Source organism: Podarcis muralis, chromosome 1 (assembly GCF_964188315.1).
Source record: "Podarcis muralis chromosome 1, rPodMur119.hap1.1, whole genome shotgun sequence".
Taxonomy (NCBI): Eukaryota; Metazoa; Chordata; class Lepidosauria; order Squamata; family Lacertidae; genus Podarcis; species Podarcis muralis.
The window spans coordinates 92,266,377-92,279,881 of NC_135655.1; the positions used below are offsets into that span (position 1 = coordinate 92,266,377).

The 13,505-nt window shown below is 42.1% G+C and overlaps 2 protein-coding genes across 7 annotated transcripts in view; both read left to right on the forward strand.

Annotated features, from left to right (window-relative positions):
- LOC144329002 (kalirin-like) overlaps nt 1–7,531 on the forward strand; it is a 29,361-nt gene extending 21,830 nt beyond the window's left edge. For all 3 annotated transcript variants that reach the window (XM_077935070.1, XM_077935075.1, XM_077935066.1), the window contains 4 exons: nt 233–311; nt 461–661; nt 1,070–1,208; nt 2,785–7,531. In XM_077935070.1, the coding sequence (XP_077791196.1) occupies nt 233–311; nt 461–661; nt 1,070–1,208; nt 2,785–3,330 (965 nt within the window). In that variant the 3' untranslated portion in view covers nt 3,331–7,531. The remainder of the gene's footprint in view (nt 1–232; nt 312–460; nt 662–1,069; nt 1,209–2,784) is intronic.
- A 1,591-nt stretch (nt 7,532–9,122) lies between these two features.
- The window catches only part of UMPS (uridine monophosphate synthetase), a 57,031-nt gene continuing 52,648 nt past the window's right edge, over nt 9,123–13,505 (forward strand). For all 4 annotated transcript variants that reach the window (XR_013394415.1, XR_013394416.1, XR_013394414.1 and 1 more), the window contains exons 1-4: nt 9,123–9,310; nt 10,368–10,521; nt 11,094–11,762; nt 12,217–12,392. Coding sequence is in view for 1 of the 4 variants with exons in the window: in XM_028743708.2 (XP_028599541.2) it covers nt 9,176–9,310; nt 10,368–10,521; nt 11,094–11,762; nt 12,217–12,392 (1,134 nt within the window). In the remaining 3 variants the exon portion in view is untranslated. The remainder of the gene's footprint in view (nt 9,311–10,367; nt 10,522–11,093; nt 11,763–12,216; nt 12,393–13,505) is intronic.

The window sequence follows — 13,505 nt, forward strand, 5'->3', positions numbered from 1 at the left end:
TGTCTTTTCTGATCAGCACACATGTATTTAGATCAGCTCTTTTGTTTTGTTTTATTTTCAAGACGTAATCTTTAGGATCCGGGTGCACACTCGGTGGCATGCTGTCTGCTTGCTTGTCAAGGCTCTCGCATGATTTTCTTTCATTAAACTTCTCCCTTTGTATTACTGATGTATAATAAAGACTATAATTGGCATTGCAACCTCTATTTCCCCATCCCTTTGGGTTTCACAGACTCTGCAGCAGATGGAGCCACCGTGACCTGGAAAGAGAACTTTGATTTCGCCTACACAGAACTGAATGAGATTGGAAGGTGAATTATTTCACTAAATGAGATTGGAATCAATTATTTCACTAAAACACACAATCCAGGTGTTAAAAGTGTTTCTTTTAAGTTATCTGTTAAGGCAGTGGGTGCATGATTTATGAATGAATAATGCTTATTATCATTTCTCTCCACAGGGGTCGATTTGCTGTTGTAAAGAAATGTATCCACAAAGCCACCAGGAAGGATGTTGCAGTGAAGTTCATCAATAAAAAAATGAAGAAGGAAGAGCAGGCAGCACATGAGGCAGCCATGTTGCAACATTTGCAGCATCCTCAGTATATCACTATTCATGACACCTATGAGTCACCTTCCTCCTATATATTAATTTTAGAACTGTAAGTCTTTTGATGGAAGCTAAACTTCTTGTTTGTTATACTGAGATAATCCTCCATCTTTGCAATCACACATTTCATGATTGTAATGAAAATGATTTCATTTCCCCATGAAAAGAGCAATATTTCAGATGACTGTGAAAGTCAGATTACCCAATCTAGTATATATGTGCATTGGCTGGGGGGTGGGGTGGGCATAATAAGTCAGTGTGAAATAGCATGCACTTAAATTAAGAGTCCTATATTTAAAATGAGATAGCCCTTATTACACTGCAATATATAAGTGTTTTATTTATTGCTTTTTAAAAATGCCACTTTCATTATAAGGTGCTAGTTGCACGTTTGAAGTATTAGCAAGAGTTTGTGATTATGCTAGATTTCTTTTCACAGTGCATAATTGTTGGCTTTTAGGATGGATGATGGCCGTCTCTTGGACTACTTAATGAATCATGATGAATTGATGGAGGAGAAAGTAGCTTTTTACATAAGAGACACAATGGAAGCCTTACAGTACCTTCATAACTGCCGAGTTGCTCATTTGGATATAAAGGTAGGAAGCTTGTGTATATCTCTATCTGTCATGGTGAATTCCAAGCATTCAGTCTATTCTAAATTCAGGTGAAGAGACAATCTACCTATAATGAAAACACTTAAAAGTAACTGTTTTGTGTCACTAATGTCCTTCTTTCAACTACTTCTTTATAGCCATATTTGTGATGAAGGCATCTGGTCCAAATTTCAAAAAAAATTCCAAGCAGTTCTGAGAATTCACTTACAGGATGTCACTTTTTCTGTTTTAATATCTTGTCATTGACAAATGACATATAACCAGTCCTTTTTTTCTATAAAAAAAAACAACAAAAAACCTTTAGGGATACTCTCATTTTCACTCAAGAAAATCACCATTTTATAGTTCAAATTGGGAAAAATAAATACAGTAAAGTGCAAAACTTCACAAAATCTTTAGGGGTATGCATACCCCTGCGTCCCCTCAGAAAAAAATAACTGTGTATAACTCACATACATCTTCAATGTTTCCTCACAAAGATCCCACATGCCAGTTCTTTCCTTCCTTTTGCACAAAAGCTCCTTGTTGTGCAATTGCAATTGGGGGTGTGGGTGTGGAGGGGGACGGTGAGATCTCATTTCATTTGTCCACATAACTTTGCTTATACCTTGATAGAGATATAAACATAAAGCTAATTTATATGTTGCATACATGAAGCTTAAATCCTTCCTCAACTGGCTCAGAATGTTGTGAAAGATGGACACTTCAGCAACATACGCACATGGAATAAGCAGTGCAACAGAGGCTTATTCTTGTTTTTTAGTTAAATGGCCTGAGTAACCAGACTGTCCACATGTCTGCACTGCAACTCAAAACATACACAGTGTTGGCTTATAGCAGTTTTGTTGCCTTTTCTGCTTAACTAGGTTTTTTCTCAAACTACTCCTCAGACATGAACTTATATCTACATAAATCTAAGATGTAAAATATTTTCTGTAAGGTTGTACCTGATGCTTGCCATTCACCCACCTCTACCTAGTGAGCATTTGTGGCCTGTACATCTTACAGGCTGGTCTCCTGTAGTGCCTTTTGTTTTAAACATCACTGTACTCCAATGTAGACAAGTTTCAAAATGTCTCTATCCTTCAGCTGGTATCCATTGAAACCTTTCACTCAAGTTTGTGCATTGTGCATGGTGCTTTGCTGGGTGGTCAATCTAATTTTATAATTAAGGCTGCAATCCTCTATACATGAAAGTAAGGCCTGTTGAACACAGTGGAACTTACTTCTGAGCAAATATTCATTGAAATGCTCTGTAAGTACCAAAATGTAAAGCCTCCAAACTAGCCGAGCAAATACTTATGGTACTTCACTTGGGACATATGTGTGTGCTGAAGAAGAAGTGCCAGCACATACATTGTTGGTACATTTTTTTTCCTTAACAGGAAAAACAAAAGAATGTATGATCTGAAGGACCACAGGAACCACATATGCACTGCCTTGGGTTCTGTGGTGGAGGGCAGGCAGGCTATAAATGTGATAAATGTTGACTTGAACAGATTTCTAATACAAAAGCAATGAACAATGGAACCTTTTTTTTTATCCTTGCTCTCCGCAGCCAGAAAATTTGCTCATTGACTTGCGGATCCCGGTGCCTCGCGTTAAGTTAATAGACCTGGAAGATGCTGTTCAAATCACTGGCCATTACCATGTTCATCATCTCCTTGGAAACCCTGAATTTGCTGCTCCAGAAGTTATCCAAGGTGCTCCTGTTTCACTGGGCACAGATATTTGGAGCCTGGGTGTGCTCACCTATGTCATGCTGAGTGGTGTGTCCCCCTTTCTGGATGAAAGCAGGGAGGAGACTTGCATCAATGTGTGCCGAGTGGACTTCAGCTTTCCCAATGAGTACTTCTGTGATGTAAGCCATGCTGCCAGAGACTTCATCACTGTCATCCTTCAGGAAGACTTCAGGAGGAGGCCAACAGCAGCCACTTGTCTGCAGCACCCTTGGCTACAGTTTCACAACGGCAGCTATTCCAAAATCCCACTGGATACCTCACGCCTATCCAGCTTCATTGAACGCCGCAAACACCAGTTTGATGTGCGGCCAATTCCCAATGTTAAGAGTTTCATAATGAGCAGGATGAACCCAGGAATATAATGCAATACAAGTACCTTGAGTTGACACTGAAGCACCGTGGCATGTGAAAAGAGAGAAGGTGGAATCTCTCTCTTTATGTCTGTGTAAAGTATTCTAGTTGATGTGATGTCAAAGAAAGTGTATGTACTTTTCCAGCAGTTGCATATCTAACTGGTTAGAACTAGAGGCTTTCAGATGTTGCATATGCAACTCCTCGCGTGGCTTATCTTGCAATGATGAAGTCATGTCAAATACAGAAGAATATTTTAGAAAACTACATCATTTGAAAATGGTAACCAAAACACCATTGCCTTACTTTTGAAAGGCAGCCTTCTAAAAGACCTCGACACCCTTGCTGATCTTATTAAACTTTAACTCATGTATTTGAAAGGCAACAGAAAGTAAAGAAATAAAACTAGGCTGACCCTCCACAGTCAGCATTTCCTGAAACAACAACACTGGACTGGATTCGAGATTTTGCAGAAATAGTTGCTCCTCAAGTCCTAATGAAGCTCTGTTTCACTAGGAGAATTCCACTTGTCTTCAATAAGAATTAACCTTGTGGCAGAATTGTTTTTTTATGGCCCTTGTGCTATCATAATGTCAGCTTTGCCTGTAAAGTGACTTAGGTATGCCGTATTGGTCAGGATCATAGTATACCTTTGTCAAAAGTCCTTTGGATTCTCCAGCATTCACATGTTCAAAGCTAACATACTGTAAAGTAGCAATGTGCTACGGCTAAGATGGTAAATTCACTGGAACAAAAAATGTTTTGATGAAGCACAATGAGACATTTTTTAAAGTAAATTTTTATAGCTCTTGTACAGACTTTTTTGTGAAACCTGTGTGTTGAGAAAAGGCTATGTTACAATAATTACTGTTATCTGTAAACTAGATGTCAAAAACTTTTTCTACTGCAGAATGTTTGTTGAATTCTCATATAGTCTGTAAAATGAAAAGGAATCTTATTCCTTTTTCAGTTTTAAAAGTTGATCAGTTGTGAAATCAATCCAAAGTTGGCCAAAGTGTGGTAAACATAGTGGGTCCATCCTTACAATTATTGCTTCAAAATTAGTCTTGATGTGTGAGACTGGTAGTTTACTGCATATTTGTACACATGCATCTCTCTTCCTAGCTCCAGAATCCTAACTTCTATGCTAGCATATTTGTTCCATCCCAAACTCTGGTGTTAAATAACAATTCAAAAAAGACTATTAATATTAAAAGTAATGGTCCATTATTGTGCACTAAACACGCCACTAACTTAATAGCCCCTTATAAATCATCAAAGTATTATCAAACTAAGAAGCTTTTGAATAATAGTTCCAAATTGCAGTTATCTCAAATTAATATTGTAAGAACTAGTCCAGCTTTTTACACCAAGAGCAATTTAGTGCCAAGACAGTGACTGACCATATCATTTAGAAATCAATCAGCAATTCATAGTCAACTTTTTCCTCTATCCCACCAACTAATCTTCTATAAACTCTGCAATGTGGCAATGGACCTAGTAATAATCAAAGGCGTGGTGAGCTTTCTCATTTTGCCTATTCGGTTGGCATCCATTTGTTGAACACAATATACTAATGGTTCTGGCACATCTTTTAGTCACTTGTGTCCTAAGCAGCTGTCAGGATTAGGCAACCTGGTAGCCTAGTGACAAGGGTTCTGTAGCCTCTCAGTGGTACATGACATATTATATTAACCTGGAGTATTTTACCATTTTCTCCTTTCTCTTGCCCACAACCCCAAATAGATCAAATCAGGAGCTGTAAGTGTTCTTACTACAGTGAGAGTAATAAGAAAGGTGGTGAACACACTGATGTCTGGTGAACCAAGAAACAAGCCAACAAATCAGTACAGAAAAGGAGAAAGGTACTTGACTTAGATTTTCTGGCTAGAAAATGCGGTTCAACAAAGCAGAGGGCCTTTACATAGGGAAAGAAGCTGATGTCCTTTAACTTTTCAATGAAGTGTTTTTTCCTGCTATTTTTTAATCAAGGGGTTTGTTATACTATGAACATCAATGCAGTGATCATCCAACCCACTGTTATAATAAGAAATGTGGGGATAGGATCAACTCTTGAGGTTCCTTTTAGTTGCTACAATTTCCTCAAGGCACTGACAATCATCCAGAGGCAGAGCATATCAGCTCAGGTATAAACAACGGCCAAGATCCAGCCCAAGTTACCCATGGCGGAATCCCACTGTAATCAATGGAAGATATTAGTCACAACTAAGTAGTCCTAGTAACTTCAGTGTGACCTAGGCTAGCTATGATCCTATGCATACTTAATGGAAAGCTGGTTCCGCTGAACACAGTGGGTACTTCCTTCCGAGCATGGGCAGCCCAAAACTTGTTGATGTCAGAGGCAAAGGGTCAAGATGGTGTCTTTCCCCATTCTATGTACAAAAGCCAAGGAGACTTTAGCTCTGTTGATGGGGCAGCATCCTCCACTGCACCTGAGTGCTGTGAGCTAGTTCAGGGATGCATTACAGGCCATGCGACACAAAGGCTTTCAGCATCTGTGCAAGGCGGCTTCTTCATGTTATACAATAACAATTGAGCCAACGCTGCTTCTGAATAAACATACGTAACATAGTGAAACCAGACTGCATGTCATGGATCACTTCACTGGAACCAAGGGCAACCTCAGTAAAGCATCACAACTTTTAGATACGATAAAAGAAACAGATGTGGATCTTTGCCACATCTCCTTGTTCTTTCCAGCTGCAGTAGCCGCATCAAAAATGCCTACCTACTTTCTAGTTCTGTTCTTCTACATATACGTGGAAGAGTGACTGTCAAAATGTGTACCTACTTTTGGTTCTTTTATTTGTGATTCTAGGGAAATGCAAAAGAGCTTACTTAAGCATCCTTGAACAAACCTCTATGGTACATTAAAATCCCTATGGAATAATCACCTATGGGGGGGGGGGAATACCTGAATCTGTGACAAGCAAATAGGCAGGCACTGACTGCTGTTTTATCATGAAGTCTTGAGAGTTGTTTTCTCAGGCATGAAGCAGTTTTTGCTTCAAAGGGCTTTGTAATGTGAATGTAAAATCTACATTGAACCAGAATACCATGGATGTCTTACCTTCTGCAGCAACATCAATAACATCCAAGAGGCTCAAAGGTCATTTAGGCATTATATGTGACAATTCCTGGAATCTTGCTTTTAATCTTTTGTAACAAAGCAACTTAAGACTGGCTGCATATCTGTGTGTTCATGTGTGCCCTTCATCCTCTGCTGATTTTGATGGATATGTCATCTGCAGCCGGTAGTTGTATGCAACAAAGTGTGACTAGCCACGGTTTGGGACCATTGGATTGTAACTAGGAATTGCTAGACACAACTTAGTTCTCAGATGAATATCTGTGTGCCATTGCATGGAATACATCTTTCCTATCCATTTGTAGAAGAAAATCCTCCACAGGGCTCTGGTTTCTCCCCAAAGCTGATTGTTTATGGACTGACACATCAGAAAATGGTGCTTTCCTAAGAGAATAAATGTCAGATCCCCTTTTTTTTTTTTTTTTTTTTTGGCTCCCCAAGCTGGTTATACAATTACTGTCCAATATCAAACTGCTTCTAGAATCGTTATACTAGTGACTGTTAACATGCCAGGATTCTGTAATTTCTCAGCTTATACTCTGAAGCTAGTAGTAACAAACATCTGTTCTACTTAAGCCATATATTATCCTTATGCTCCCTTTTTCAGTGCTGGTGCTTTTGCATCTTTCTGTCAAACCATTCAAGTCTGCTTTTGCTAGCATGTCACTTCAACCGTATACTACTGAAAATAAGGTCAGACATGTAAAGGGCACAGCAGACTACTAAAAAGACACTTTTAAAAATATGTGCAACAATCATTTCTGTGGTGGTGGTAGGGATTGTATTAAGAGCTTAAAAAATTTCAAGGTGCAAACGAATTCCACAGCCTTAATCATTTTCAGTCTTTTGCTGGTCTGCCTTAAGTGTTATCTCATTAATTTATTATTGATTTTGTTTTGTATGCATATGTGTTTTCTAAAACATTTTGTAAATATTTTATTTATACTTCTGATTCTTCATGTGTAATGTTGTAAAGTGATTTCCTGCTGTCACATGTTCTTACTCTTCTGCAGTATATATAAATATATATGTTATCTACAGATGATGAAATCTACATTTTAGGCTATTGCCTTCCTTATAAATACAATATACAAAAGATTCAAGTATGGGATTTTTATTTTTTAATATAAAAGCAATTCTGCTGATAAAATCAATTAAGACGGATATTATAAAGACAAGCATTTATTTTGACTTATATGGGGAGAGAACACAGAAGAAATTGTGAGAGCTGCCTGCCATGTAAAGGCATTAGATGCAACTGAAAAGGGGGGGGGGGGTGCTTAATGAAAATCCGTTATCTATACTACTTTTCTTCCCTTAAAAATAGGATTTATGATTTCTGACATATGTGCTTTAAGACTGTAATATGAACCTTGAAATAATGAGAATTGATTAGCTCTACTGTGTTCGGGCAAATTCGATTTTGACATTGCTAACACTACCTTTTAAAAAAATACAAAATTTGCTACATGACGCACACCAAAACTGTTAATTTCCACTGGTCGATGTTGATCAGGTTACTCACTGCTAAAGGTGGTAGTGTGTGACCCCGAACTTTTAGCAAAGCCTAATGATTAAACGTCCACAACAGAGGACGTCCTTAATGTGAGCAATGCCCGAGTTCTTACGAAGCGAGTAAACCCGAACGTGCTATACGACCCTGAAGGCAGTTATTGGCTCCCAGGGGGGTGCGGCTGAAAATAAATAAATAAATAAAAATAACTGAACTGAACTAACCAATTGCGTCACAGATAACTCGGTTCTGCCCCCTTCCCCAATAATTCCTGGCTACGGCCATGCTCCCAGGTCCTTATTTGCACAAAAGTTCGAAACACATCTCAATCGGGAAAACCTGTAGTCCTTTCTTTAAAAAAAAGTTCTCCATCCCTGAGAAGCCCAAAGCTTCTCTTTCAAAATGGACCCTATTCAGTATTCTTCCGACGCAGATGTTGCTTCCAGTGCCGTTGTCGTCCCTCCATCCATCCTAGTGCTGCACTCCGAGGGATTTTTCCTTTGGCGATGGAGTTTTTATTCGGCTTTTGGGCGCACAGGCGGCGCCCCCACTGCGAGTGCATGGCCCTCTTCTCGTACTCCCATAAATTAAATGTACTCACCGCTTTCCCCCTCAAACGTTCCAAGGCATGGGCGTAGCTAAGGGGGGGCAGCTGCCTCCCTAGATCAAGTAAAACAATAGAAATAACAAACTGACCAATCACGTCGGTCCTACCCCCCCCCAACATTAATCCTGTCTACGCCCATCTCTCCTCTCCTGGGTAGCTCTATTCTGGAGACCGGGGTGGGGGTGGGGCCGCCGCTTTCTGCCTCCACACCAGTGTCTGCTAGATGATGTCCACACGCGTTCACCCGTACACACGTGCACCAGAATATGCGTGTAGTAGTAGCACAAGCAACTGCAAAACAAGCCTCCCTGCCTTCTCCGCTCCTAGGAGCGGAGCATATACAACCTTCACTCCTCCTCCAGTACCAATTGCACCCTCTTCTTTCCAAGCAAATAGCGCCGGCCAGGATGCAAGAGAAACCCAGGTGCCACTAATACAGTAGTAGGTCTGGTTGGGTAACGAGAGTAGTCACCCCTAGCGCGCATGTGCACGTGGCGCCCCGTAAGGAATCGTCCCGTTTCCTAGCGACGGAGGAGGGTTGCCCCGCCCCGCCTTCCCTTGCGTCATTACTCGGCGACTGACCCGGCGCGCGCTGTTCTCCGTACGTGCGCGCGAGAGCCTCGAAGGATGGAAGCGTTAGCCTCGGAGCTGTACGGCGTGCAGGCGGTGCGCTTCGGCGAGTTCGTGCTCAAGAGCGGCCTCGTCTCCCCGGCCTATGTCGACCTGCGCGTCATCGTGTCGCACCCGGCCCTGCTCAACAAGGTGAGCCCCACGGCCGGGCGGGCGGGAACGGGACGCGCGTGAGGGAGGGAGGCGGGGCCGAGGCAGTTGGAGGAGGGAGGCCGAGAGACCAGCGCCTCATGTTTCTATTGCAGCTGGGGGTCATTATAAGCACCGCTGGTCCTGACTGGGGTTTGCCGCTTTGCCTCTCCTCTCCTTGTTTCCCCCCCTCCTCTTGGGGGAAAAGGGTTTACAAGTGTGCAAGCGGGGGGGGGGGGCAGCTTGCTGCTATCGACTTTATGTCAGCTTCTCTGTGAGCCTTTTCAGCAGGACGAAAACGCTTTAATGCCTCTTCTAATTTAGTGCCCTCGATACTAATGGACAACAGCTGTCATCACCTCCGGCCCTAACCATGTTGACTGGGACTGAGGGGAGTTGGTGGTCAGCCATGCCTAGAGATTTGGAAAGCCTGTTTTAAACAAGCAAACAAACATGGCAAGAGTGTTAGAAGAGTCAGAAAGGGACCACGAGGGTCATCTAGTTGCTGGGGAAGAGGGCGGCTGTTAAAGATGATACAATCCTGCCAGCTAGTAGTACTCCTGGAACCATGTTGGGGTGGGTTTTTCCATCATGCGTAATTGTCTGTAGTGGGAGGTGAGGTAGAGGGATATGGATGGAAGAAGGGCACAAAGAGATAAGAACATTGATTTGTCTTGTCAGCATTGTTGCAAAGGATACCCTTCTCAGAACTCGATAGCATAGCTGATCATTTGTGCCATATTCAACCAAATAGTTGTGCTAGTGGAACCCAACACAAGGATTCCCACTAGTGCAACAGAGATCACACAACTACATGATTCTTCCAAGGAAATAAATAAGCCATCACTGCTTGTTGCTCTTCAACCTATATGCAAAGAACACAAGCATAATTAGGTGATGAAGTAAGCACCATGTGAAGAAACAAAATCCATATGATCTTTGGTGCTTATGGCTTCACTTTCTGGTGATTCTTTGTGGACTCTCCTTATTTTATTGACAATGTATTAATGTTTGGTTATAATGGTAGAACCTATTTTATATTTAAAACAATTTCTTTCAGGTAGCAGGTTTCCTTTTTCAAACAGCAAAGGATGCTGCAATCAAGTATGACACTGTGTGTGGGGTCCCATACACGGCTTTGCCCCTGGCTACAATCATCTGCTCAACCAACCAGATCCCAATGCTTATACGGCGAAAAGAAGCTAAAGATTATGGTAAAAAGAATCACATTTACCTAGATCATAATATTGGCATTATAAGCAATGAATATTCAAGACAGCAAAAATATTTATAATAAATAAACAAAGTTTCCAACTTCCACGGTAGTGTATATGCAGTTTGTTGTTTTAGCATATCTAGAAAGGTAATAGTTTGATGTACATAACACGCCTGTGATTTAGGAGCCTTAGTGCAGAAGTTTAAACCACAAGTTTTTATTAACTGGTGTAGTGCACGTGCTATTTTTAATACTACAGTGGTACCTCTAGTTACGAACTTAATTCTTTCCGGAGGTCTGTTCTTAACCTGAAACTGTTCTTAACTAGAGGCGTGCTTTCGCTAATGGGGCCTCTTGCTGCTGCTGCGCCGCCAGCACACGATTTCCATTCTCATCCTGGGGCAAAGTTCTCAACTCGAGGTAACTCTTCCAGGTTAGCGGAGTTTGTAACCTGAGGCGTTTGTAACTCGAGGTACCATGGTAGTAGCAATAATATTTTCAGTTGAGCTGGCAAGGTTGGTTTTTTTGTATTGGTAGGTTAATGAAAAATGCCCTTTTTTGTTTCAAAAGGTACCAAACGTCTTGTGGAGGGGACTATAAACTCAGGAGAAACATGTCTGATCATTGAAGATGTAGTTACCACTGGTTCAAGTGTTCTGGAGACAGCAGAGACCCTTCGGAAAGAGGGGTTGAAGGTTACAGATGCTATAGTGCTTTTGGACAGAGAGCAAGGAGGGGGAGCCCTGTTGGAGAAGCATGGCATACACCTACACTCAGTATGCACCTTATCTAAAATTCTCAAGATCCTTGAGCAGCAGGAAAAAGTTTCTCCTGAGATGGTGGCAAGAGTAGAAAAATTCATCCAGGAGAATATTATTAAACCACCTGAGCAAAATGGTACTCCTCCCGTGAAAAGAATGTGCAAAGAAATGAGCTTTGCTGCTCGGGCTGAACTGCCATACACTCATCCCCTCGCTGCACAACTTCTCAGGCTGATGGAGAAAAAGCAGTCTAATTTGTGTCTTTCTGCTGATGTGACTAACTCCAAAGAATTGCTCCAGCTTGCTGCGACTTTGGGCCCTTCCATCTGTATCTTGAAGACTCACATTGATATTCTGGATGATTTCACCCAAGAAATAGCCAAGGAGTTGAGAGCACTTGCAGATAAGCATGAATTCTTGATATTTGAAGATCGCAAGTTTGCAGACATTGGAAATACTGTGAAGCATCAATATGAAGGTGAATTTGGCATAACTACCAACCCCTCGCTCCTCTTTTCAACCTATAACATGTTGCATATCTCTATAGGGCTGCATATGTTCCTAATACTCTTAATTTGAAATGTTGATGTGGCCTTCGCTGACTTGAAACTAGCTCCTTATTTTCAAGCCTTCAAGGGCCTTGCTTTTGAGCTGACTTTTTTCAGAATGTATGCTATATTGAGAAAAATAATATTGAGGAAACCAAGCCTGAGGCTAGCCTACAGGGTGCTAAAAATATAGAATATTGATATTCCATATTGTGATAGTACTGTGTAGTTATGACCTTGATAGGTGTGGAAAATATGACTCTGGACAATATTTCTACAGTGGTAATAAAAGTTTTGAAAAGGGTATCCCTGGTTAATCTCTTAAGTAGTTATCTGATTGCCAAAAAAATGCTTAACTGATACATTGTCTATTTTCTGTTTCAGGTGGTATTTTCAAAATAGCATCCTGGTCAGATATAGTTAATGCTCATGCTGTTCCTGGACCTGGAGTTGTTAAGGGGTTGAAAGAAATAGGGCATCCTTTACAGAGAGGGTGTCTCTTGATCGGTGAGATGAGCTCAGAAGGGTCGCTGGCCACTGGTGACTATACAAAAGCTGTGGTAAGTTGGAGTGTTCATCTCAACAAAATGTCTTGAATGGTCTAGATCTCCCACCATCATCTGGGAGGAGGGGGGAAGCTCTTTTGAAAAGCAGATTTCTTGGATTTTAATGTGCTACAGTGGTGCCCCGCAAGACAAACGCTTCGCAAGACGGAAAACCCGCTAGACGAAAGGGTTTTCCGTTTTGGAGGCGCTTCGCAAAACGAATTTCCCTATGGGCTTCCTTCGCAAGATGAAAGCCCATAGGGAAATCTCCGGGACAGCGGGGAAGTTCAGCGCGTCTTCCCCACTGTCCTCGGACCTCCTCCGAAGGCTGGTGGCGGGGCGGAGAGACCTCCTCCCGCCGCCAGCCTTCGTTTCTCCGCTATCCCGGACGGCTTTTGAAGGCAGGCGGGGGGGGGAACAAAGACTTTCGCCCCCCGCCAGCCTTCAGAAGAGGTCCAGGACCTCTTCTGAAGGCCGGCGGGGGGCAAAAGTCTTTGCTCCCCCCTGCCTGCCTTCCCGGGGGCTTTTAAATCGCCCCGGGACAGCGGAGAAGTCCTCCGCTGTCCCGGGGTTTTTTAAAATGCTGGCGGGCGGCAGCGGAGGCTTCGCTGCCGCCCGCCAGCATTTTAAGATCGCCACGGGACAGCGGAGAAGTCTCCGGTGTCCCAGGGTTTTTTAAAATGCTGGGGGTGGGAAGAAAAGCCCTTGTCCCCCCCCCCCCCAGCCTTCAGAAGAGGTCGGGGGACAGACTGTCCCCGGACCTGGTCTGAAGTCGGTTTCCATAGGAACGCATTGATTGATTTTCAATGCATTCCTATGGGAAACCGTGCTTCGCAAGATGAAAAACTCGCAAGAAGAAAAAACTTGCGGAACGAATTAATTTCGTCTTGCGAGGCACCACTGTACTTTAAGTTTCTCCAATTGGACATAGCCAGCAAAGATAATATTTGCTGGTGCTTTTTCTGGAATAGATCAGAATGGAAGTGTAGCAGCATAATACTGCAGTGAAATTAATGTCTGAGGAAAAGTAGTGGGAGTTTACACTTCTGAAAAATGAAAAACAAAGTTCTTGGGGGGGGTAGGAATTGAGGGAAATGGGGTAAGGCAAAGGAAGCAAGGAAGTTGTAT